This window comes from Alexandromys fortis, unplaced genomic scaffold (genome assembly GCF_014885135.2).
Source record: "Alexandromys fortis isolate MF-2015 unplaced genomic scaffold, M_Fortis_MF-2015_v1.1 scaffold_30, whole genome shotgun sequence".
In the NCBI taxonomy this organism is placed as follows: domain Eukaryota; kingdom Metazoa; phylum Chordata; class Mammalia; order Rodentia; family Cricetidae; genus Alexandromys; species Alexandromys fortis.
This window is the reverse complement of record NW_026067922.1, coordinates 11,848,438-11,872,426: the sequence shown is the minus strand read 5'-3', so window position 1 is coordinate 11,872,426 and position 23,989 is coordinate 11,848,438. Positions and strand designations below refer to the sequence as shown.

General features: G+C 52.2%; 1 protein-coding gene across 2 annotated transcripts in view; it reads left to right on the top strand.

Moving 5' to 3' along the window:
* The window catches only part of Hpcal1 (hippocalcin like 1), a 102,558-nt gene that overhangs the window by 74,446 nt on the left and 4,123 nt on the right, over positions 1-23,989 (top strand). For both annotated transcript variants that reach the window (XM_050141906.1, XM_050141907.1), the window contains exons 2-4: positions 5,504-5,591; positions 21,625-22,026; positions 23,401-23,506. In XM_050141906.1, the coding sequence (XP_049997863.1) occupies positions 21,649-22,026; positions 23,401-23,506 (484 nt within the window). In that variant the 5' untranslated portion in view covers positions 5,504-5,591; positions 21,625-21,648. The remainder of the gene's footprint in view (positions 1-5,503; positions 5,592-21,624; positions 22,027-23,400; positions 23,507-23,989) is intronic.

The window sequence follows — 23,989 nt, the reverse complement described above, 5'->3', positions numbered from 1 at the left end:
GTCCGTCTCCAGCAATGACTGCAATCTTTATCTCTCACTGGAAAGCCTGGGAGCCCCTGTGGCTGAATGATAGGGCCAGGAAGAAATTTGCAATTCAAGTTAATGGAGTGTTCACAAGCAGCCTTGAGGGTCTCTGGAATGGAGGGCTCTGCTGCAAGGAAACATGGGATCCGAGCTGGCTGAAAGGGATGGTAGGGGCAGGATGGGGGATCTTCCTCGGAAATTCTTCTCACTTCCCTAGTCTTGTTAGTTATAGCGGAACAGAAGACAGTCGAACACTGTGTCTTTAAGAGTTTCATTATCCTGTAGGGACCCTGTTCAGGTACAGGCAGATCCTTGACTTCCCCCAGCAAAGAATTTCAGCACAAGGCAGCATAGAAACAGACTTGGAGTTTATCGAAAAGAGTTTTTGTTTGAGACAGGTTTTCTTGTATCCCAGACCGGCTCTGAGCTTGTGATCTTCCTGCCCTGCCCCCTTGTCAAATGGTGAGATTATGGCTGTGTGCCACCATGTCTGGTTTTATGCAATGCTGAAAACAGAATTGAGGACCTCATGCCCAGTAGGGAAACCCTCTCCCTGAGAGGGAAATTTTAAATGTGGACTTACAGGCAGCGGTGGCTTTAATCCCAGCACTCAGGAAGCAGAGGCAGGTGGATCTCTGTAAGTTCAAGGCCAGCCTGGTCTACAGAACAAGTTCCAGGACAGCCAAAGCTACACAGAAAAGCCCTGTCTTGAACACCCCCCCCTCCCGCAAACAAACAAACAAAAAACAATTAAAAAGAACAAGAGTTGCTACAAGGAGAAGCAGGGCTGTGGAGGTGGCTAGGAAGACAGAGTGCTGTGCAATCATAGAGACTGAGTTTGAGTCCCAGAACACATGAAAAGCTTGATGCAGTGGTGAGCATGTGCAGTCCTAGCGTTCCTAGAGGAGACAGGAGAATCCCCAAAGTTCACAGGCCAGTGAGCCTAGCCTAGTAAAGTGGAAGGCCTGGGCCAACACCTGAGTTTCTCCTCTGACAATGCACACGTGCACCGTGGCACAAATGTGCCCATATTCACGCGTGTGAATGTACACACACATACATATGCTAAATAAATAAGTCAGAAAGAGAAATGCTCCCTTATGTGTGAGCAGTCTTTTGTCTGATTTTGGTGGCCCTGACACTACGCCTCCTAAGGGATGTTAAGGAGTTGAATGTGGTCCTGAGCTACACCAGACAGAACGGCAGCCTGATGGGTCACAGAGGTAGCTTGGGCCACCAGGATGTTTCATTGGAAGCAACACTTAGTGATCTTGTCTGGAAGAGTTCCAGAAACTAGAGAGGAGCCAGGCCATGCTCCGGGTCATACAAACTCAGGTCTTGGCTGTGGATCATTGCTGTGTAAACGAAATAGCCTTTCTCTTTTGGCACCCTCCACAGTGAGTGTTCTCTGTTCTTGAATTCTTGATTCTCAGCAGGACAGCGGCTTTATAGTCAGGCTACTAGTGAAGTACCATCCCTTCCGGGTGATTCCACAGCCTTCGTGGCTGAGGTCACAGGGTGTGCCCAAGGTTGTTCACTGACTAGGCCTGTTTGAAAGTAGTTCCCCTAGGCCCGCCCTGACCCAGCAGGTTCCCTTTAAGCTTGGGAACCTCTCTAGGGGACAGGGATGGCTGATACAAAGTGCTTTCTTGGGTTGGGAGTCGTCCTCTTTAGTGAGCTGTGATTGGCGTGTGGTCCCTTGGTGGTCACGTAAAGCTATTCCCAGAAGGCTGGCTATGGTGGGCATTTGTCGCTGAACAACCAAGGTCCCTGCAGCTGACTGAGAGCCAAATGCTTTATTAGTCAAGGCTCTTGAGAACTGTGGTTCTCAGCCTTCCTACACTGTGACCCTTTAATACGGTTCCTCAGGTTGTGGCGACCCCCCCACACACCATAAAATCATTTTGTCGTTACTTCAGAACTGTAATCTTGCTACTGCTGGGCATCATACGGTAAACACTGATATGCAGGCTATCTGATAGGCGACCCCTGTGAAAGGGTCATTCACCAATCCCAGGGGTCGTGACCCACAGGTTGAGAACCACTGCTCTAGAGGACTGGCTCTGATAGAGTGGATACATCTCACCAAGAAGGCTTTAGACTGGCTTACACGATGGGACAGTGTAGTCCAACAGTGGCTGGCTATACACTGAGAGCCCTGTCTGGTCCTGAAGGTATGGAGGTTCCTAGAGAGCTGCTGGCCTTCAGTATGTCCAGGGCCAAAAGCCTGGGCTCTGATGAGTGAGGGATGGAGACAGCATCAGAACCAGGGTACACACACTCGCCAGCGAGGAGGGCAGGTGGGCAGGCGTAGGTTGCCCTTGTGCCCGTGATGCCCACTCCCGGGGAGGGTCTCAGCCCCTTGAGTCAGTCTGCCAGAAAACACCCTTATAGACTCACCCACCCAAAGGTGTGTGTTGACAACCAAGATTACCCATCACAGACACTAATGGTGCAGTGTCTCAGGAGCTGAGAGGTGGCAGGCTGAGAGAGGGGGACCACCCCTCACGTATCCACACCCCTAAAAGGAGGTGGGGTGCTTGTTCGCTGCATCCTATAGTAACTTTTTTAAAAATTAAAACAATCTTTTAAGACTCATTTTTTAATTTTTAGTGTATATAGATATAAGTATGTATGTATGAATGTATGTATGTATGTGAACCTGAGTGCGGGTGCCTGTGGAATCCAAAAGAGGGCGTCAGACCCCCCCTTGGAGCTGGAGTTGCAGGCATTTGTGAGCTGTCTGTCATGGCAGCCAGGAACAGAGCTCAGCCCTCTGCAAGGGCAGCACACACTCTTACCACTGAGCACTCTCCAGCCTGAATCTGTAAACTTTTTTGGTTAACATCTAAAGTATTTGGTTTTCTCAAAGTGGGTTTCTCAAGGTCACCATCACACACATGTGCCATTGTCCATTGTTCTCATGTGTTCCCCTTTGCCCTCTCTGCCTCCCGCCCCCTCCCGCCCCCTCCAGCTGGTTCCCTTCCTTCTCTTGCTTAGCGCTTTCTGTTTTCTTGTCCTGTGTATCCTGACATGTACCCCACTTCTTCCCTTTCATGTCCTGTGTATCCTGACGTGTACCCCACTTCTTCCCTTCCTTGGATCCCTTTCCCTCTTGGGATCCCCTTTCTAGTCATACTCACACATACACACACCCCATCACCACCAACACCACACGCACGCACCTTTCTGAACCTGACTCTTTTCCCCTAGCAACGATGTCTAGTTCTTTCCATTTTTGTTCTAGTATCATGACTCCATCCCTCTTTGTGATTGTGTGAGCTCATGGCTTGCATGCCCTGTTCCCTTGGTTAGCAGCAGTGAATGCATTAAGCGGGGGTCTGGGCTGAGGATTTGCATTTTGGGTGTTCCACTTAGCCACGAATGACACGGGCATGTCCCAGAGACACTCCCTCCTCAGTAATACCCTGGGAGCCTGGCTCTCGGCCAAGGTTATGGGGAAGGCAGAATGAGGAAATGGTGACTGGCTATACACCTGCCTGGTAAGGTCTGCTGCAGCCACCACGCTGTGGGTTCCGATGACCTTTCACGGGGTTCCCCTTTTCTGCCATCAGCCTGGTCTTGACCCCTTGAGTGTCAGTCAAATCAGGACTCTTGGAACTCACTGGGGCTGGGGTCTTTGAAACACTTTGAGAAAGCATGGACAAGGTTGAGCACAAGAGATGCTGAGTTCGATGAAGCTAGCCCGTATTCAACACAGTAGACATGCTTCCACGCCCACCCATGAACCCGGAATACGTGGCTCAAAGTGTGAACGCTAGTATAAGCTGTGGACCTGAGTGACTGCAATGACAGTGACGGGACAGTATCTCATTCTGGTGTAGGGGGTGGGCCAGATGTGCCCAGGGGACTGGAGAGGCGGCTCATTGCTTAAGAGCCCTTCTGTCCTTTGACTGACCCAAGTGCAGTTCCTGCCCTGTTGGGAGGCTGTAACTCCTGCTCTGGGGGGAATCTGATGCCCCCTAGTGGCCTCCACAGGCACCTGCACTAATGAGTATATTCCCACACTAATGTGCACATATATTGTGGGAAGTGTGTGGCTTTTCTAGTCCAGATCTTGAGTTTTAGGACTGAGTCTGAGGTCAGGGCTATTCCTTTGTAAAGCATGGAGTACTAGGCACCTGCAGTGTAATGGCTGGGCGTTGACGCAGGAGAATGAAGCCGACATATTCCTGACTGTGTGGTGTCCAGTCAGCTGGGCTGGGTGGGAGGAGGGCAGACGCACAGTCTGTCCCCCCCCCTTCCCACCCCTGCAAAGCAAGGGAACTCCTAGTCCTTCAGACACCGAGGTAGACCGGAACTTGGTACAGGAAGCACATAGGAACGGGATCATTGCTGCGGATAGATGGGCCATGGACCTGGAGGGGAAACTGAGATTGGGCTGTAGCCAGGAAGAGAAGCTGTGCTCAGGTGACAGGATTTTCCAGGTCCCATCCTGGCTGTCCCTTGGCTATTGAGTCAGTTAGCAGCTTCTCTAAGGCCCCGTTTTCCCCACTCAAGGAAATGGATGTGACGCTGGGTCTCCCTCCTTGGTCTGTCCTGAGGACCTCCGGGGACGAGGACAGATTTCAGTGAGGTACTATTCAGGAACGTTCCCATAATACTGTTCACTTGGGAGGGGACACCAATCCCCAGACGGGGAAGAACAAGGTGGCCTATAGAGCTGGCCCTCTACAGGGGCTTTGGTTGTTGGGCGTCCTGGAAGGCAGAGTGACTCTTGATGCTAACGGGGTGTTTCCTTACCCCGGATGGTGAGGGCTTGTATGATGTCTGAGTTGGGATGTATTGGTTTTGGTTTTTGTTTTAATGTGTGTTGGTGTTTTGCCTGCATGTAGGTCTGTGTGAGAGTGTCAGGTATTGGAATCACGACAGTTGTGAGCTGCCATTGTGGGTGCTGGGAATTGAACCCCGAGTCCTCTGCTAAGAGCAGTCAGTGCTCTTGACTGCCAAGCCATCTTTCCAGTCCCAGGATGTATTTTTATTCAATGTGCACATTAGAATATTTTCTGTGTACCCTGCACTGAGACAGAGAGGCCTGACTGGGGCAACTGGGACTTTGAGAGGAAGCCTGGGTAAGCCCAGGTGGGGGCCAGACATGGATGTTCCTTTGTGCCTCCCAAACCCAGCCTGGATGTTCAACCAAGCCTCCTAATGACCAGAAGGGACAGAAAGCAGGGTACCACATACAACCGCATCTCTGATGGTTCAGAGTCACCCATTTGAGTTATAATTAATATTTTGAGCCAGGTTTGTGTACTGGGGAGCCATGGTCATAGCGGTGCTCACACTGGTTTTGGATAATGTAACCCCAGCTGGGCGGCGGGAAGGCAGCATCTCAGAGGCTTCTGTTAATGGGAGAATGCACACACCCTCAGCCGTGCTCGGGTGCAAATGGAGGGAACAGTGTGGCTTCATCCAGATGTCAGCGTCCCACGTGACCTATGGTCTTCTCTTCCAGGGGCATGGTCTAGCAGCCCGGTGAAACCTGTGCATCAGCCCCCAGCAGTTCTGACCTGTGCTCACTCTTGGCCTCCACTTGGCCCTAGGTAAGTGACCCTGAAGCCAGTGGGCCTGCAGATGGTTAGTGCTGTGAGTAGAAGGGGGTGGCTCTTGTAGAAACTGTGTGGGGACAATCTACCCAGCGCTCTCAGGGGACAAGTCGGGAAACTGAGGCTGGGATGCAAGAAGAACCCTTTTGGGTTCCGGGTTTAGCTCTCTTCTTAGTCTCTGAGAGCATCATGTGTGCCTGTGTTTACGCCTCTGAGCTTGTCCAGGGAGCAGAGTTGGGAGCTCCGTATAAAAGTAAGGATGGAGAACAGAGGCATCTTTCTCCCGAGGTTCTTCTTATCTTCCCTTCCCTTTGCACCCCATATGCCATGTCCTCCTCCCTTGCCTTCCCCCAGGCCATTCCTCGGAAGGGGAACAGCACCCAGAAGGGACTGGTTAGGGCACCTTGAAATTATCCCCAGAATGAACCAGGCCTTAACTGTGTGGCCAGCGCCACCACCTTTGTCTGAGATGTCATGTTTATCGAGGGTCTTACAAAATGTGGGGGACGATGACAAGTGGTACTTCCATCTGTGGCTCCGGTAGATACAGCTCCCCAGAAACTTGGGCCACCAGCTCCCAGCAGACCTGGGTGTGGCTGGGTTCCCTCTCCCCCAGACACCCAAGCTCCCCTAGCATCAGGCACAGGGTGTCCTTGGGACTTCCTGTGGGTGGAGTAACTTTTCCTGCCTTCATCTCCTGCCGCCTATCACTTGCTCCCCCACATCCCCTGTACACTCTGTCCGAAGGAAATACCCAGAAAGGAGCCTCTGCCTTGGGAAGGCGGGTCTGTGGGTCCTCGATAGACATAATGGCATGTGGAGGGCAGAGAAGCAGTTGCCCGAATCTGCATGACTGAGCACCATCTACATACGTACTCCCAGCCCCGGGGTCTTTGACTCCAGTTGCCACAAGCACACAGGGGCATGGCAGGGTCCTGCCGAGCCTGGGAACTGACGTCTGGAAGCTGGGACAGACTCAGAAGTCAGACGAACGGGAGTTAGATCCCGTGGGATCTCTTCTCTTTCTGAGGCCCCTTGGTATTTGATTCACACACCCCTGCACTCAGTGAGGAGGGTCTGGGTCAGGTGGTTAGTTCTAAGATGTCGGAACTTTGCCATGGTGTCAGGCATGGGGTCAGGGGATACCCAATGGGAAGACCCCCCACATACACACACCACCTCGAGGATGGACAGACACTCCTCCATTCCCACTCTGTGGAGGAAATCCTGTACAACAGGCCTGGGGCACAGCCTCCCCATTGGCTGCCCACCCTGGCAGGCAGCGTGCGCGCGCACACACACAGGCTCACCGTTTATTGAGAATATGTTCTGTCCACAGTGAGCTTGCGGGCTCTGACCTCCAATGGTAAAGGAAAGCAGAGTTAAGATTGGGACCTTAAACTCATTTTAATATGGAGAGAGGAAACAAATTAAGTTGGGAAGAGAGTTAGGGCGAGAGGCTGTGTGTTGAGGCTTCCCTTTCGGTTCAAGTCTTCTACTTGGGCCTCAAGAGGTGTGACTGAGGTAAAGGTCTGAGAGGTTTGGGAGCAAAGGCCCAGCAGCAGCTGTCACAATGGATACAGAAGCCCTGGAAGGACCTGTGTGGCTGGAGAGGAGATGGGTCAGATGGATGGGGGTGTTGAGGTACAAGTCACAGACTCAATGAGGAGAACAGATACAGCCCGTCACTTGAAGCTCACCGTAGACCTAACGACAGCCCTAGGTGTAGATCGTGACCTCTGCTTACAGGATTCAAGGATCAAAGCTGCTCACAGAGGCCTGTGTGGCTGGCAGCAGCATCTAGAACACCGATTCTCAACCTGTGGGGTCGCGACCCCCTTGGAGTCGGATGTCTGGCTTCCTGCATATCAGATATTGACGTTACAATTCAGAACAGTAGCAAACTTACAGTTATGAAGTGGCAATGAAAATAATTTTATGTCTGGGGGGGTCACTACAACACGAGGAACTGTATTATTAAAGGGGTGCAGCATTAGGAAGGTGGAGAACCACTGGTGTAGGAGATGGTAGGGGAATGGCTGGAGACTGGCTGTGCTAGAGGAGCCGGTCACTAGGTTGGTCTCTTCCGTGATGATCCCTACCTCAGGGGACATCGCAGGTCACCGTGACCTTCCTGGGGTGATCCCCACCCATGGGGACCCTCACGGTCACAGGGTAGGGTATAGAGAAGGGAAATCTTTCCTGTGTTGAGAGTCGCGGCTTATTTTTAGGACAACAATGACTTGGCAGTATCAATTCCTCTGGGTGTCGTCTCCAGCTTTGCTGGGGAAGATCGTGCCTGGAGAGTAGTGTGAGTAGTTGTGAGAACACACACAATGACAGTGCACTTTGGACCCTATGGTGGAATTCTCGAAGGGGTGTAAACCACTGTCCGAGGGGCGGGGCTGCTGTCCCCTGTCCTTTTTGTGTACCTACTTTAGAACAGGTTTGATGTGAGCTGGTGTCCTGGGCCTCTAGTAAGCAAGGCCAGCCTGGCTCTTGGCCAGTTGGAGAACAACCTCCAGTCACCTGGACTCAGTGACCCTATTAAGACAGAACAAGGTGCACTGTGGGAGACCTGTATACCGAACGGCTGGATTTTCCCAGCCAGAGCTGAGCCAGTCAGACACCTCCCACCTACATCCTGGCCTCTCCATGTGGGGTCCACATCCATCCTTCCCCTGGCTCACCCTGGGCACGTGTCCCTGAGTTCCTGGGGTGACCCAGGTTTCACATCCCTCTGTAGCTGATCTTATGAATGGTCTTGGACCTCCACAACACAGTATGTCAATTTTCAGACTGGAAATACTGAGAACACAGGAGTCACTTAAATGTTTGCTTGGTGGCCATTGCCGGAATCTCCAGGGTGCCCACCCTCTGGCTAGAGTTAAGACTATGGCTCAGAAAGGACAGGCTGGGGTAGAGCTCAGTTTTCAGAGTGTTTGTGTAGCATGTGTGAAGCTATGTGGGTTCCATCCCTTCTGATCTGGCACAGACCTGTAATCCTAGCACTCCGGAGGTGGAGGCAGGAGGATCAGAAATTCAAGATCATCCTCAACTCCATAGCACATTGGAGGCCTATCTGGGAAAAATGAGATCCTGTTTCAAAGAAGAGGCAGGGGCCGGGGTGGGGGTGGGCAGGCTGGACCAGACCATACATGGGTGTAACAGGCACAAAAGTTTGAGTGGGTGAGGACAGTGCTTGTGGGCCACAGAGTCCCCATCAGTGGCTGGATCTTCTGGGACCTAAAGGAGTACCCAGGCAGCCTGTTCCCTCCCTCGTCCCTCCCTGACTTCCTTCCTCCACAGTGAAACAATTACTGTGGCCTTCCTGTGTTTGGTTGTATGTTAATTGGTCATAAGATCTGTCCCAGCTGTGCCCTGGGGAACTGGAATCCAGCCTTGTGCCCTGGGGGTGGAGGCGGGGCAGTTGGTTCATCTTGAAACTCAACCTCTGTGTCGCCACCCTCTGCCCACCACCTGCCTGGATATGACCTGGCAGGACAGACACAGGCTCCACACATAAGGAGAGGGCCCAGGTCTCTCCAGTGCATCTCCCGGCTCTGCCCTGGGGTTTCATATACTAGGTATTCAGTTAAAGCCTGTTACTGGGGCTGGGCGATAGTGGTGCACACCTTTAATCCCAGCACTCGGGAGGCAGAGGCAGGCGGATATCTGTGAGTTCTAGGCCAGCCTGGTCTACAAGAGCTAGTGCCAGGACAGGCTCCAAAGCTACAGAGAAACCCTGTCTCGAAAAACTAAAAAAAAAATAGTTTGGGGCCACCCCCAATCTACAAGCTCCTTTGGAGACCACCTATCACCGGGGTCCCTTGTCCTGAGGACAGAACCATGTGTTAACACACAGCCGTAACATTTAAGGTGACATTTCTTCTTTGTTAGCTTCTATCTGGGGCGTGTTATTAGTGAATGGTCAAAGCCCATTCACTTGAGGTGCATGAATTCAGACTGCTCCAGTTCACTGGGGAGCTAGGAGTTGGGAATCTAGACGTCACTCAGGTGGGGGGGGGGGTTACTGGGAGGAATGTAGCTTTCTTCTGTCAGCAGGGAGCAGTGAACCTCCCGGACAGGAGGGACACGAGAAAGGGACTTAGGAGTCTAGATGGGAAACCTGTCCTGGGATCCAGCTGCTCAGGGACAGAACTGGCCAGGAGCCTCTGGAGGGAAGAGTGTCAAGGGAAGCCTTCCCAGACCTTTCTGAGGCTGGCAGTGATCAGGGTACCCGGGCTAGTATGGGCATTTTAACCCGCAGTTACAAACAGCTATACATCCCAGTAGCTTTGTGTTTTTCATCCAGACTGTAAACTTGAACCAACCTTCAAGAAAGGAATCTGGGTTTGATGGTGTTTATTCCTCTTTCCGTCTCTTCCCCTCCTCCTCACTTCCCTCATTCATCCTCACATTGTTCTGTACTTTTCTAGACTGTTCCGAGTTGTCCTAGTATGTTCCAGACTGTTCCGTGTTGTTCTATGCCAATTCTGTTACTGTTGAGTAAATATTGTGAGTCATTGATCGCACCCCTCAGTGTGCCTGGAGAGGTAACAGGCCCAGAGCAGACAGAGACCTTTGGTCCCAAAACCTGTGCCTACGTGCTCCTGGAACTTAAGAGTTGTGAGGGGCTCCTGCACCCCACGCGTGCCCCCAAGGTAACACATTCCACGCTCTCTCTTTCCTGCCATTTGCCTCTGAGCACACCGCGGCTCCCTCTGGGAATTCCCCTTTCACCAGTCAGCATTTCCCCATTGCCCAAGATTTGGGCCAAATCTATGCACTTTTGGTAATGGGAGAAACAGCAGAGGAAGGAGTGTGTGTGTGTGTGTGTGAATGAGTGAACTCATTGTCAGAGTAGGAGTTCCCAGGGGAAAATCCTACCCAGTCCAACCTGGTGCTCTGGGGACTCCTCCTGACAGCTGTTTCTCCTGGACTGTCACTGGGAAAAGGAGGGATGGGGACCTTTGGGTAGTCACTGTGTGAGGAAAGCGTGTGTGTGTGTGTGTGTGTGTGTGTATAGCTTTGCAATGTGTACCAAGGGCCCCTATCCCTCACAATAGGGACCCATTCCCAAACAGTGGTCATGGGGTTTCCAGCACACACCCTAACATTAGAGAAGGGGCTTTCTTCCTCCTGGAGCCCCACCGCTGTACCAGGCAAACTCTTGATGCCTGGGCCCTGTACTAACCCTAACCTTAGCCAGTGTGAGCCTCCACAGTCCCTGCCCTGTTGTTAGCCTGGCTGCGTCCTTCCTTCCTTTCCCCTGTTTCCTCTCTGAAGTACACAAGTTAGAACATCAATGGCTCCACCCCAGGGATGTGTCCAGATCTCTGTGACCCCAGGCTCTCTGCCAGCACGGGACGCAGCTTTTAATGCCACTGCTCTAGATGTGACCGGCAAGAGGAGCTTTTCCGGCCTCCGCCTCATGCTGCTCAGAACTCTGATGGAGCTCGTTGACCGAGCCTGGGATCGACCCAGGCAAAGCCCAGCCATTTCCACCACCATTCTTTTGCCCGGCGTTTCAGTTTGTCTCCGTCTCCTCGTAGCTTCCACTTCCCTTCCTGTCATAGAAATAGTTACGCTGTAAACTCTACAGGCAGGGACCTCCGCTCTCAGTTTACAGTTGGGAGGATGGGAGTCAGAGAAGGTGAGCCAGCCAGGAGCAAATGGCTAGAAGGGACTGACCCAGCAACTAAGCCCACATGCTCCACGGTGGCCTGGCACAGTGAACCGCAGTCCCCTTTAGAGAGGCTTGGTCAGGAGCCATGAGAAGTACTCTGCCCTGCTGGATGCTAGGTCTGGCTCAGTGCCCTGGGATTCCTTCTAGGCCCTCCCAGGAGTGTTTGGTACTGGCCACTGGCCAGGGAAGCCTAAGTCACTAGCTACATAGAACCAGTCCTGGAAGACCTGTCCCATTCCCTTGTCCCCTAGGGAAAGGCTCTTGTTGGCTTCCAGCCTCAGAGCATCGTTGATATGAACTATCATCCCACCCATTCAGGAATCCATGTGTGAGTCTTTCCACAGCAGATCCAGGATCCCCAAAGAACCTTCTGCACCAAGCCTGGTGTGCGGATCTGAGCCTGGATGCCGGGCAGCAAGACAGAGAGGCCTCTGCTGGCTTCTTCCCACCAGAACTGACTACACAAGGCTTCCACCTGCAGAGGGGCTGAGGGGAGGAAACCGAAGTCTCTGCCCCTCTCCAGCTTGCAGTCTTACACGCCCTTCAAAAGAGCACACAAAGCATGCTGTGCACCGCTGATCTCAGTGGACTGAGCGTTGTAGAAAGGCTATCAGGAGAAGCAAAGGGAGAATAGGCTGGGGTTGGGGCTGTTGGTAGCATGCTTGCACAAAATGGATACAGTGGTGCATGGCTCTAATTCCCAACCCTCGGGAAATGGAGGCAGGAGGCTAGGAGTTCAGGTCCAGTTCATGTCCAGCCTGGGATACCCGAGACCCTGTCTCAAAAACAAGGATTGTGGGGCGGGGCTATTCAGAGCTTTTGTATACTCGGTCCCCGGGAATAAGACTGTGTCTATATGATGTGTTCATTCCTGTGGCTCAGCCTTGAGCTTCATCTCTGGGGTCCTGAGCTTTTTTTAACTAGCTAATCCGCCAAGGTTTCTTTTCTACAAAGCTGGCCATTAGGAAGGAAAGTCGGGGGCTGGACATGCCTTACCTTCCATGTCTTTCCAGCTCTCCCCATTGCCAGTTAGTTCCTGGTGTGACTGGGCTGGTCATATTCTCGGTTGTGTTCCACGTTAGCCAGATTCTGTCACTTCCTCACAGGGCCGCTCTTAAATGCTGTAGAGCAGTATGCTCTCCCTAGATTTGGCCCTGGCACTTACACACTGGTCTTTGCCTTCCCCTCTCCACCCCCCACCCCCCGCTGGTAACTAAGTGCCCAGATGTCCCACTGGTCCCATTCAGAAGCAGTCCCATCACCACCCAGAGCTCCTTGGTTGGTAACCTCATGGGAAGGAGCAGGAAGCCTTACTTGGGACCCCATACCTGGGTTGTCCAATCGAAGGGACAGCCACATCTGACTTGTGAGCCATCTCCTAGTGACAAATGCCTCTGAGTGTCTCCCCTGCTGTGTCTGTGCCAGCGAGTGGAGGTTTCTAGAAGACCAAACCAAGATGTGCCTTCTGTAACTGCACATCTAAAGAGGCCACTTTGTCATCCTTGTCCCTCACATTCCTGTGTCCCTAATCCTGGAGGTCACACGTGCTGGAGCGCTTGGGAGGGTGGGAAGAGTTCTTCATTCTCCTGGGTACCATGCTCTGTGAGACCCGTGCTGGAGGATGGAGACAGGGCAGGGGGGGGGGATGCAGGGGGGAGCCTGACCCCAGGGTCCTTCTGGTCAGCTAGTCTAGATGAAACAGCACATAGTCATCGAGGTTCAGAGAACCCTGACTCAAACACGTGAGGTGGAGCTGAGAGGAGGGAAACAAAACCACAGCGAGGTAGAGAGGGATTGAAAAGTAAAAATCATCCTGGGAGCTGGAGAGAGCTCCATGGCTAAGAACAAGTTCTGCTCTTCCAGAGAACCCGAGTTCGGTTTCCAGCACTCATATGCTGCAGTTTTAAGCTGCCCGTAATTCGAGCTCCAGGGCTCTGACCTCATCTCCTGACCTCTCTGAGCATGTGTCCCACAGACATACACATGAATAGAAGTAAGTTATTTTTAAAAAGGAAAAAAAAAATCACACCCTGATGTCAAGCTCTGTGCTCTGCACATGCTAATGGGGCAAACATGCATACGTGTGCGTGTGCATATGTGTGCATGAATCCTAGAGGCTTCCCCAGGAAGCAGCCCCAATGCTGAAGAAATTCTCTGATACAGGAAAGGGCACCTTAGTGGAGGACTGTCCATGCAAAGGTCCTGGGGCTGAAACATTCTTACTAGGGTCTATTGGGGAGAAAATCAAACAAATGATGCCCTGAAAGTTGAGGTGCTGAGAGAAGGTAGCAAGTCCCATCATGGTGCTGAGGACAGTGATTGTGGAGTCTGGGAAACCTGCCCCCCAGGGAGAGAGAGATGATGTTTGTGTCTGAGTGCAGTAGGGGAGTAGGAGCTTCCTGGGAGGCTGGAGTGGGTGTGACCCAGGAGGAGAAGCCACCGCAGGGCCCTCTTCCTGTTATGGTGGCAGTTTCCTCTTGGGGGTTTCCTTTTTTCTCCACCTCTTCCTGTTCCCTAACTCATGTGGAGTCTTTCAGGTGGGAGAGTGCGGGGGAAGTCACGCAGGGTGGGGCTTCCCATGCAGCCTTGCTAGCTGCCCCCTTTCTCTTTCTGACATTACACTTCCCCTTGGCTGTTTAAGGGTGACATTTATGTATCAGTTCGTGTGTGATGGGAAGTGTCGCAGTGTGTATGTGTTGGAGAGGACAACTTGGATTCTGTTCTCCTTCCCACATGTAGGTTTCCTCAGGGTTGGTGGCTTGGGCCTTTACCCGAGGAGCCATCTTGCTAGCCTTGCCTCCCCTTTTTCTTAGAATCACTGAGGTTTGGGGGAGTTGAGAGTATGAGACCCTGGGAAATGGTTCAGGAGTCAGGAAGAGTTTGCAGTGACAAGTCCTGGCCTGGAGCGGCTCCAGCTGAGACCTGGCTCTGTGACTCCGGTGGCAGGCTGGCTTTGCATCTGGGTACACCCACAACACCCTGCCTCCCCTAGATCTCACAGGGGGTGACTATTGTCACTCAGAAGGGGAGGGAGCCTCTCTTACTGCAGCCCTCTGCCTCCTGACTGGGGTCAGGCTTCAGGTCCCTTGCAGCTGGCTTCCCTAAGAGGTCCCCACAAGCTAGGGCTGTGGACCTGATAAGGACTGAGATGCAAACATTATCTTTCACACGTGGCATCAGCGAGCGAAAGCAGCACAGGACACCGTAGGGTGCTAATGGACAGGGAAATGAATCTCTGTCTGGCGGCATTAGCTCCAGCGTCGTCAGTACCATCGCTTGGTGCTGCCCGGCACTGTCCACCAGAAGTGGACAGCTATATGCATATGTAAGATGAGATTTTCCTACAACCACATGGAAAGAGGAAAGAAACGGGGATGAGCAATGTCCACAACCTGCTTGATTTAACCCATTATATTCCAAACATGCCCAAATCCTGTATATTTTACCCTGCAGGCCTGTATGAGTTTGGAACAGTGATTCTCAACCTTCCTAAGGCTATGACCCTTTAATATAGTTCCTTGTGCTATGGTGACCCCCCCACCATAAAATTACTTTCAGTTGCTACTGTTATAAATCATAATGTAAATATATGATATGCAGGATGATCTTAGGCGACCCCTGTAAAAGGGTCATTTGACACCTTGGGGTCATGACCCACTGGTTGATGGTTTAGACCCACTATGCTGTCTTGCCTGGTTTGGAGATAGAAACGGGTGTCACTCTGCTATCCTGCGCCCTCTAGTGTCCGTCTGGCCTCAGTGCATCTTCTGTTACCCTTATCAGGACAGCTGATTGCCACTCTGCAGAGAGCTGCAATACAGCAGGGGGCCGCAGGCTGCTGGAGTCTCACCTCCCTATCTGGAGAAAAACAGGACAGAGGTCCAAGTTGTTCTGGAAAATACAGTCACCCCCAAGACGGGGTCTCATCAACAGGAGGAACATTCATCTGCGGGTCACCATGCGGAAGAACGTAGTTGACTTCCTCGGGATTTTGTACCCAATCCCCACCATCTTCCTCCAGCGTCTGTCTAGCAGCCCCGAGCTTTAGCGGGCTGACTGATGGGAGCACTTTCAGCAGTGGAGGGAACGGCCACTCGTGTTTCCAGCCAGCGTTCAGCTGTGGCTAATGGGACACTGGAGCACTGGCTTCCCAAGGGCCTCTCTGGGCGATCAGCGGAACGACACCATCAGCAAGGCTTATTGACCTGCGTTTTCATAGAGCTCCCCGGCTGCTTGTTTACTTCCCTTTACTTCAGTGTGTTAAAGACAATGAGAGCGAGAGAGAGAAGCAGAACAGAGAACAGAGACCCAGGGAGAGGGTGTGGGAACTGTTAGCTCTCTCCTCCAATTCCCATTACGGTGAAGTCAATTTGGACTCCATGTCCTCCACGCTCTAAGAAGGCTGCTGTCTGTCTGCTAGAAGCCCTAGTTTTAAGAATATGAAGTGTTCTTCCCGAGGACCCTCATCCCTCACCCCCTAAAAGATGAAAGCAGGGCTGTCTGATCAATGAAGCCTGGGTTCATCTGATGGCCGGGGCTAGGTGGGTCCTCCTTCTGGGAAGCATCCACAGTGATGCTCTGTCCCTGCAGAAGGGTTTGTATTTTGCCAGGTATTTTCCTAGACAGCTGAACATCAATAAGGCTGGCTCGGTTGCTTAATGAAGAACAGAGGGTCATGGGGCGCGTGGCACCGAGCCCATTTAACATCCTCGGCTGCCGCCGCCTGAGTGCCTCCAAGAGAGCTAAAATGAGGTCTTTTGTATTAAATATTTTATCCAGGTCTTTGTTAGGCACTGTGAATGAGTGCCAGGATGTAAGTGTGAAGCTGCCAGCATTTGTGGGCTCCACTTAACCGTTTCGTGGAAGTGAGCATCAAGAGGCCATCTTGTGATGTGGCTATGGCAGCCACTTTGCTGGCCAGGAGCTTCAGCAGATACCAGCTAAGTGCACTTGGAAACTCACTGCCATTCAGGTTGTTGGCAGGGAAGGGGCCCAGGATTGAGTCCAGCCCAAAGGATGGAGCCTGGCTCTAGTCACAGTCCGCCTGCCCATGGTCTGCCTTGTGGGACGGCTCTGCCAACCCCCAGCTGAGCCGAGTGAGACCCCTTGTGTTGGAATCTCTGTCCAGTCCTCACTGGAGCCTCCATCGTCTCCCAGCATCCTCTTTGGCCTTCCGTTTTGACTCTTAATGCATCTTCCTAGGCAATCCCCACTGGCTCTTCTGTCTTCCTCAGTGGAACAATTCTGTTGACTCCTAGCTGAGCCGAGTGAGAGTCCCTTGTGCTGGAATCTCTGTCCAGTCCTCCCTAGAGCCTCCATCATCTCCCAGCATCCTCTTTGGCCTTCCATTTTGACTCTTAATGCCATCTTCCTAGGTAAACCACATAGTTCTCTGCCTAGGAATGTGCCGTGGAAGCCCAGGGCACTAGAGAGTGGGGGACTACAACCCGAGGTGACTCAAGATTCTCTTCAAGAGCCTGAGAGCCTGGGAAATGCTAAGTCAGGCACTGCCCACCCACTGGAAAGTGGGCTTCTCTGGAGAGCTACCCAAAGCTGTCTTAGCAGCCCAAGGTTCCACATGCCAGGAAGGACGGGTGTGGGGCTCTTGCTACAGGGAGTCTGCTCTCTTACCATCGCTTCGGCGCTCCGGCTATCCCATTCTCTGACTGTGTTCCTCTGTCCCAAGTCTCTGTACAGAATCCTCCTCCCCTTTGGAGTGAGAAGAGGTGTCCATGTCACTGATCACACTTGAGCTGAGGGTTTCTATGACTCAGGCTGGCTGGCTGCTGGACATGCATGCATTTCAGCAGTGCTGGGCATCAGTGAGCTGTGTTTGTCCATGTGGATACAGTGGGGCCTGGCAGGGCGGGAGGACTCTGCTCCATGTAGTCCCTCCAGGGCAGGGGCTTTGTCTAGTGCCCTTCTTTACTGAAGTTACAGAAAAGGACCAGTCTTACCCTCTCTTCCTCCGTGTCCATACCACTTATCTGTCAGTCCTGGGTTAAGATAGCCAGACTTGTTTACATTGCTACCACTCTTTCTTTGAAGAAATGTGGATGCAGGAGCAGAACTTAAAGCCATTGATCTTCTCAGAGCTAGTCCTGAGGCCCAGACTGGTCCTCTTCCCTCTTCTACATCCCTGGAGCCTCGGAGCCTCAGGAATAGCCCTGATGCATGATTTGGAGGCTCTTGAGTGAGCCTTCCATCTTTGCATCCAAAGAGGGCTACTTGGGCTCTACTGGGTTGCGAGCTTTGTTAAAGACCTTCCTGTCCCCAAAATATTGAAGTCTGAAAGCAAGGGTGTGTGTACCATATCCACAATAGCAAGAGTGTCCCAAACCAACACAAAGCACCCCACCCATTCTGCCAAGCAGCCTGACAGCGGGAAGATGATGAAGGGTGGGCAGAGGCACAGCGCTGAGGTCGGGAGCTGCTGCCTCTGGGATACTTGGGAAGGAGCCCGGAAATCAAGCATGTCCTCCAGCAAACGCCGAGGCTCTCTGCATGGTGGCTTCCTCTCTGCAGACATCCGCAGAGCGGGTGCAAGGAGCTTGGCATTTTGGTAGCATCAGTAGGATGATAAATCACCGACACAGCAGCGGCGTGTGTTCAACGAGGCAAGGGGATGCTGAGCCGTGAACTGGAAACCAAGGGGCTGCAGCCAGGCTGTGTAGGGCGGCTGATCGGGAAGAGGAGCCACAGGCACTGGGCAGGCTGTGACAGCAGTGCTGCTAGGACCACATTGCCCTCCCTGGTGCCCACACAGTCCCATAGCCAGGCAAGCTGGAATGAGAGGTTCTGCAGCTCCCTGGGGGTCAGCGTCCTTGTTAGCAGGATGTACCTGATATGTGAAGTGTCTAGTGGACCCCAGTCCCGAGACAGACACATTGTAAGTCTCCCTGTGAGAATGGCTCAGTGGCTAGGGCCTTGTAGCCACACACTTCCTCTGGGTCTAGGGCCAGCTATCCCCAATATTAGTATCTGAGCAGGAGCTCCACCCCCAGCTCAGTCCAACCCTGCTTCCCTGCCTCTCACCTCCTATGGCCCCAACCTCTTCCCTGTTCTCTGGGGTCCCACTGCTAACCTTGTTTCCTACAGTTGTGTCTCAAGCCTGAGGGCTTACTGAGGGCCCGCCCTCATTGAGAGTGACGACCCTCCCTCCCTTCCCAATCCTATTCCTAGAGGACCCCTGGGCAGCTCCTTTTTAGACCTCTTATCCGACTCCACTTAGGGATTCTTTAGACCAGCCCTCTCCAAGTGCCCTGCCTTCCCATTGTCATCGGCCCTATTCTTATCCCCACTTCCGTGTTCCGGTGTGGCTTCAGTTTTATGTGCGTCTTGTTAATTGAGTTTCCAAAATGAATCACCCGCAATAAAACTAGGGCATTGCTATCTCTTCCCAAAGAATCCCAACGTGCTCTTACTCCGACTGGTGGGGTGAGTCAGAGCCCTGGGTAGTGGGCCCCCTGGAGGGCAGCCGGCTCCTCACCTAGGTGCTCACCTTAGACCTGCTGTGACCCCTCAGTGACAGCGACCACATCTGTCCTCCTGCAGCTGGAGAAGGTGGCCTCAGTGGGCTCCTGGGCAGATGTGGATGTAGCTTCTGGTCATCGGCCAGGGAGAGGTTGGCTGATTTAAGGTGGACCTGTAGGTGAAGCAGAAAGAGGGGGCTGTAACCCCCGATTGAAGCGGGGCTGTGAGCCGGGAGCTGAGTGTAGAAAGAGAAAGAATCTGGTACTCAGCCATCACAGGGAGAGACTCTGTGTCTCTTTATAAGTTCTTCCAGTACCCTACTTTTTTTTTTTTTTTTTTTTTGATACGCGGTTTCTCTGTGTAGCACTAGCTGACCTTGAACTCACAGAGATCTGCTTGCTTCTGCCTTCGGGTGCTGGGATTCAAGGTGTGAGCCACCACCCAGTGCTCTACTCCCCCCCATATTCCCTGTCCTCACAGACAGGGCTGAGCCTAGACCGTCCTGTTCTGTCAGTCTGGAGGTTCTTAGACTTGACACCCCAGCCAAGGAACAGAGGCTGGGCTCCTGTGGTTTGTGTGTTTGTTCCTTGAATAGACGGTGTAAACTAAGGGGCCGGGTTGGAGATGTGGTTCTTGCTGTTCTTGCAGAGGACCCCAGTTCAGTTCAGTTTCTAATTCCTGCCGCCAGTAGCCTTTAAGTTACCCGCCCACCTGGGAGTGGCCTCTTATTACTATTTATGCCAATGTAAAAAGCACACGGCCCCGCTTCCAGAGTTCCCTACTACAAATACCCACAAAGTGGCTCACAATTTCTGTAACTCTAGTTCCAGGGGATCCGGCCTCCTAGTCTGGCCCCTGTAGGTACCAGGCACACACGCCATATATATAGGAATACAACTATCATACACAATCAAATAAATATTTTCAAAACATTGAAGAAGAAAAAAAAGGGAAAAAATGTGGACACGGTTCAGCATTCTTAAAATTGCAGATACAGCCAGGCATGGTGGCACACACCTGTGACCCCTGGAAGGTGAGGAGTGTAAAAATTACTCAGCTACATTGTGAGTTTGAGGCCAGCCTGGGCTAGAGGAGACCCTATATCAGAAAACATCAATAAATCAACAAATAAAATTACAAAGGGGAACACAGCAAAAAAACCATTCAAGGTCCCTATCTATCTAGCCCTCTCTCCAGCCAACGTTCCCATTTCTAGTAAGTTCTTCCAGAGGTGGCCTCCACACCCAGGTACATCTGCCTTTGTTGCTTTCACAAACTGCAACATTTGTCACGTGCTCTCGTACACCTTCTCTCTCAGACAGGGTCTCAAGTAGCCCAGACTTGCCTTGAACTCCTGACCCTCCTGCCTGTTCTGGAATTCCAGGTGTGAGCCACCAGTCAGCTCAATTGACAGTTATTTCTTAATAGGATATTAAGATGGACGTTTGAGATGCTTATGGGCACCAGTTATCTGTATAGGCGGGGGGTGTGTTTAGATAAGTCTTGTGTTTTTTCAAAGGCACTATCAAGGTGTCTGTGTTGGACAAGGAAGTTTAAAGGTATCATAGTCATATAGATAAGTAAAATAAAACATGTATATACAAAGCCAACAACCTGGGAGGGAGGTGAAGAAAGGGGACAGATGTGACGAACAGTACTGAAGTGTGTGGGTCTCATCCCCCTTAACAGGATCCAGCACACATTGTTTGGGATTCACGAGCCTCGAAACAGTTCAGAGTGGTTTCCTTTGAGACTTGGGAAGGGGACACCCACCCACCCTCATTCTTTATATGCCAAAACCGGCTGAGCCCTGCCTTGTGTTACTGCCGAAGGAGGAAAGCACAACTGAGGAAGTGAAGTGAGAGCAGTGTTAATGTCCAGCGGCAAATTACCCCAGCATCTCACACGTAGGCCTCGTGGGAGACCGAGTGGGAAAGGCTTTCCGATGGAGCACAGGCCTGGATGTCCACGGGGGCCTGTTTCAACTGTTAACATTCAGACCGACATTTCCCAATCGATCCTAATTCTAGATCCTCCCCGCTAGAGCAATATCTCAGGCAGGATAAAGAGCGGAGACTCCCTACGGATTTCCAGGTGCCCCTCTCCTGGGAATAAAAACAGCATGATGTTGGCTGGTGACCCTTCCCGGTCGATGGTGGGCAGGGGGCATGGGGTCTGGGAGGATCTGAAGCCGCCTCATCCTGCCAATGTTTCAAAGCTCTATTAAGAATATCCGAGTCCCCGTGAAACACTATTCCTCCCTGACAATCTGGGTAGGAATGGGGTTGATAGGCAACATTGCTAAGAGAGTTAGGCGTGTGGATAGTGAAGTAAAGCTTCCAAAGGCCAGAGCCAGGCACCCACTCTCAGCCATCATTAACCCTTCCCTGAGTTCACTTAGGACGGATGTCAGTCCGCCTATAAATGTAACCGAGCTGTGTTGGATGGGAACACGGGCCACCACTACCCACCTGTCCAAGCCTCATTTACTATGTGGCATTAGCAGGTATCTGACATGAACACACACACACACACACACACACACACACACACACACACAAAATGCCCCAAGAGAAAACGTTGTCTAAGTTGGGTTCATGTTGCCCTTTTGCCCAAGCTCATAAGCAGAAGGGATTGTCTTATTCCAAAGGACCGTCTTTTTTCTTTCTTGGCATATTCTGTTGCCTGCCATGTTGTGTAAAACCATTGTATACTTTCTGACCAGAGGCGTCCAAGACATGCTCAAAGTTGGAGTTTGCGCAATCCTGGTCTTGAATTCCTCCGGCCCATAGCACTGGACACACAGGGACCTTGCTTAGCCAGCTTGTTGGTGGGATATGATAGGAAGCCGGACCTTGTGTCTTGCAGGCTTAGTCTCCACTGCCAGCTGCCATGGGCAAGCAGAACAGCAAACTGCGGCCTGAAGTCCTGCAGGACCTGCGGGAGCACACGGAGTTCACTGACCACGAGCTGCAGGAGTGGTACAAGGGCTTCCTCAAGGACTGTCCCACCGGCCACCTGACGGTGGACGAATTCAAGAAGATCTACGCCAACTTCTTCCCCTACGGCGACGCCTCCAAGTTCGCCGAGCACGTCTTTCGCACCTTTGACACCAACAGCGACGGCACCATCGACTTCCGGGAGTTCATCATCGCGCTGAGTGTGACCTCTCGGGGCAAGCTGGAGCAGAAGCTCAAGTGGGCCTTCAGCATGTACGACCTGGACGGCAACGGTTACATCAGCCGCAGTGAGATGCTGGAGATAGTTCAGGTACTGGCATTGGCAGGGCCAGCTGGAGCACAGGCAGCCATCACCCCCATGCCCAGCCCTGTATTCTTTATGATCGCCATGATACCAGCTCACTCCTCAGCTCCCTTGCTCCCATGTACACTAAAGGGCTGCAGGCCCTTGCAAAAAAGTAATGATAAAAGCCAAGCTTTCATTGATCGCTTGCTAGACATCAGGCCCCCACCGAGCTCGTCAATCAAGCTTATCCCCCAATCCTATAAAAACAGGTCATTTTCTGCTTTTAATGAGATCTGAGGCTTAGATAAGTGATTGCTTAAGAATTTTCAGAGCAATTGGGGAAATGGCTCAGTGGGTAAGAGTGCTTGATGCCCAAGCATGAAGTCCAGAGTTCAAATCCCAGCACCCATGTAAAAGCCAGGAGTGGGTGAGCATGTCTGTAACCCCAGAACTAGGGGACAGGTGAGTCCTGTCCCAGAAGCTTGCTGCCAAGATTGCCTAAAAAAATGGCAAGCTTTGGGTTCAGTCAAAGACAAAAGGGAATGAGGTGGACACCAGTATTTCCCCTCTGGCCTCTGCATGGGTGTCTTTTGCACACAGATGTATAACTTACACACAATTTAGCTTTCTCTGTAGGTCGGGGCCTCCTGTAGAACTCAGAGTGGGAAGTCCTGCGTGGCACCAATGCTCATGCGCCCCCTGCATCCTTCTGCCTTGGTGCTTTAAATCATCTCTATGTCTGGGCCAGTGGGGTGGTTCTGTAGGGAAAGGTGCTTGCTGCCAAGCCTGACAGCCTGAGTTCGATTCCCAGGACGCACACAGGGCAAGCCGTCCAACTCCCACAAGCAGTCTCTGATCTACACACACACACACACACACACACACACACACACACACACACACACACGAGTAAATAAAGGAATAGATGAGTAAGGAAAAAGAAGTGTAGAGTGCTAGGCCCAGCAGGCACAGGTGCTAATACTACATTGTATTATTAGGGAATAAGAAAAAGTCTGCACCTCCAGTCATATTTCTTTTTCCAGAATATTTCCCATCTGCAGTTTGTTGAATCTGCAGGTGCAGGACCCACAGGTGGGCCAGGCTTACTGCATTTGCCCCTGTGACCTCCCCCCTCAGCATTCCCAGCCCCCCAGATCCATTGTACCTTTCAAACACTATCCCCCCCCATGAGTCCCGGGAGTCCTGTTACTTCACCATCCCAGCGGAGCTGTATCCTGTGCTCCTAAACACCACCTAACTTTTCCAGCTCTTTGCCCAGCATCTTGTCTCTGTGGTTTGTTCTGATCGGAGAAGGGTCCCGCCACAGAGAGGGAGCACTCGGCCCTGTCTGTGCCGTCCTCCGTCCTCCTGCGCACACTCATGAATGCTCCTTTGCAGGCCATCTACAAGATGGTGTCCTCCGTGATGAAGATGCCCGAAGACGAGTCCACGCCGGAGAAGCGAACAGACAAGATCTTCAGGCAGATGGACACAAACAATGACGGTAGGGACGTGGGGACCGGGGGATGGCGAGTCCTGGATGTTTGGGTGCAACTGTTGCTGGCACAGATGTGTTTGGGATGTGCTCTCTGCGGCCCTGACACTCCCAAGCTGGCCCTGCCCCTTCCTAAGCCTGCTGTGCCCCTTTCCCTCCCACTTGATTCAGCTGTGCTGAAGGAAGACTGGAATTCAGGGTCAGGGACGTCTACCCTGCACCCTGTGCCCTCCCTATGGCTTTATGACAATGGGCATGTCCCTAGCCCCTCTGAGCTGATGCATGTTGTCTTAGGTAGGCCCACTATTACTGTGATGAAACACTGACCGACCAAAAGCAACTGGGAGCCGGGCGATGGTGGCACACGCCTTTAATCCCAGCACTTGGGAGGCAGAGGCAGGCGGATCTCTGTGAGTTCGAGACCAGCCTGGTCTACAGAGCTAGTGCCAGGACAGGCTCCAAAGCCACAGAGAAACCCTGTCTTGAAAAACC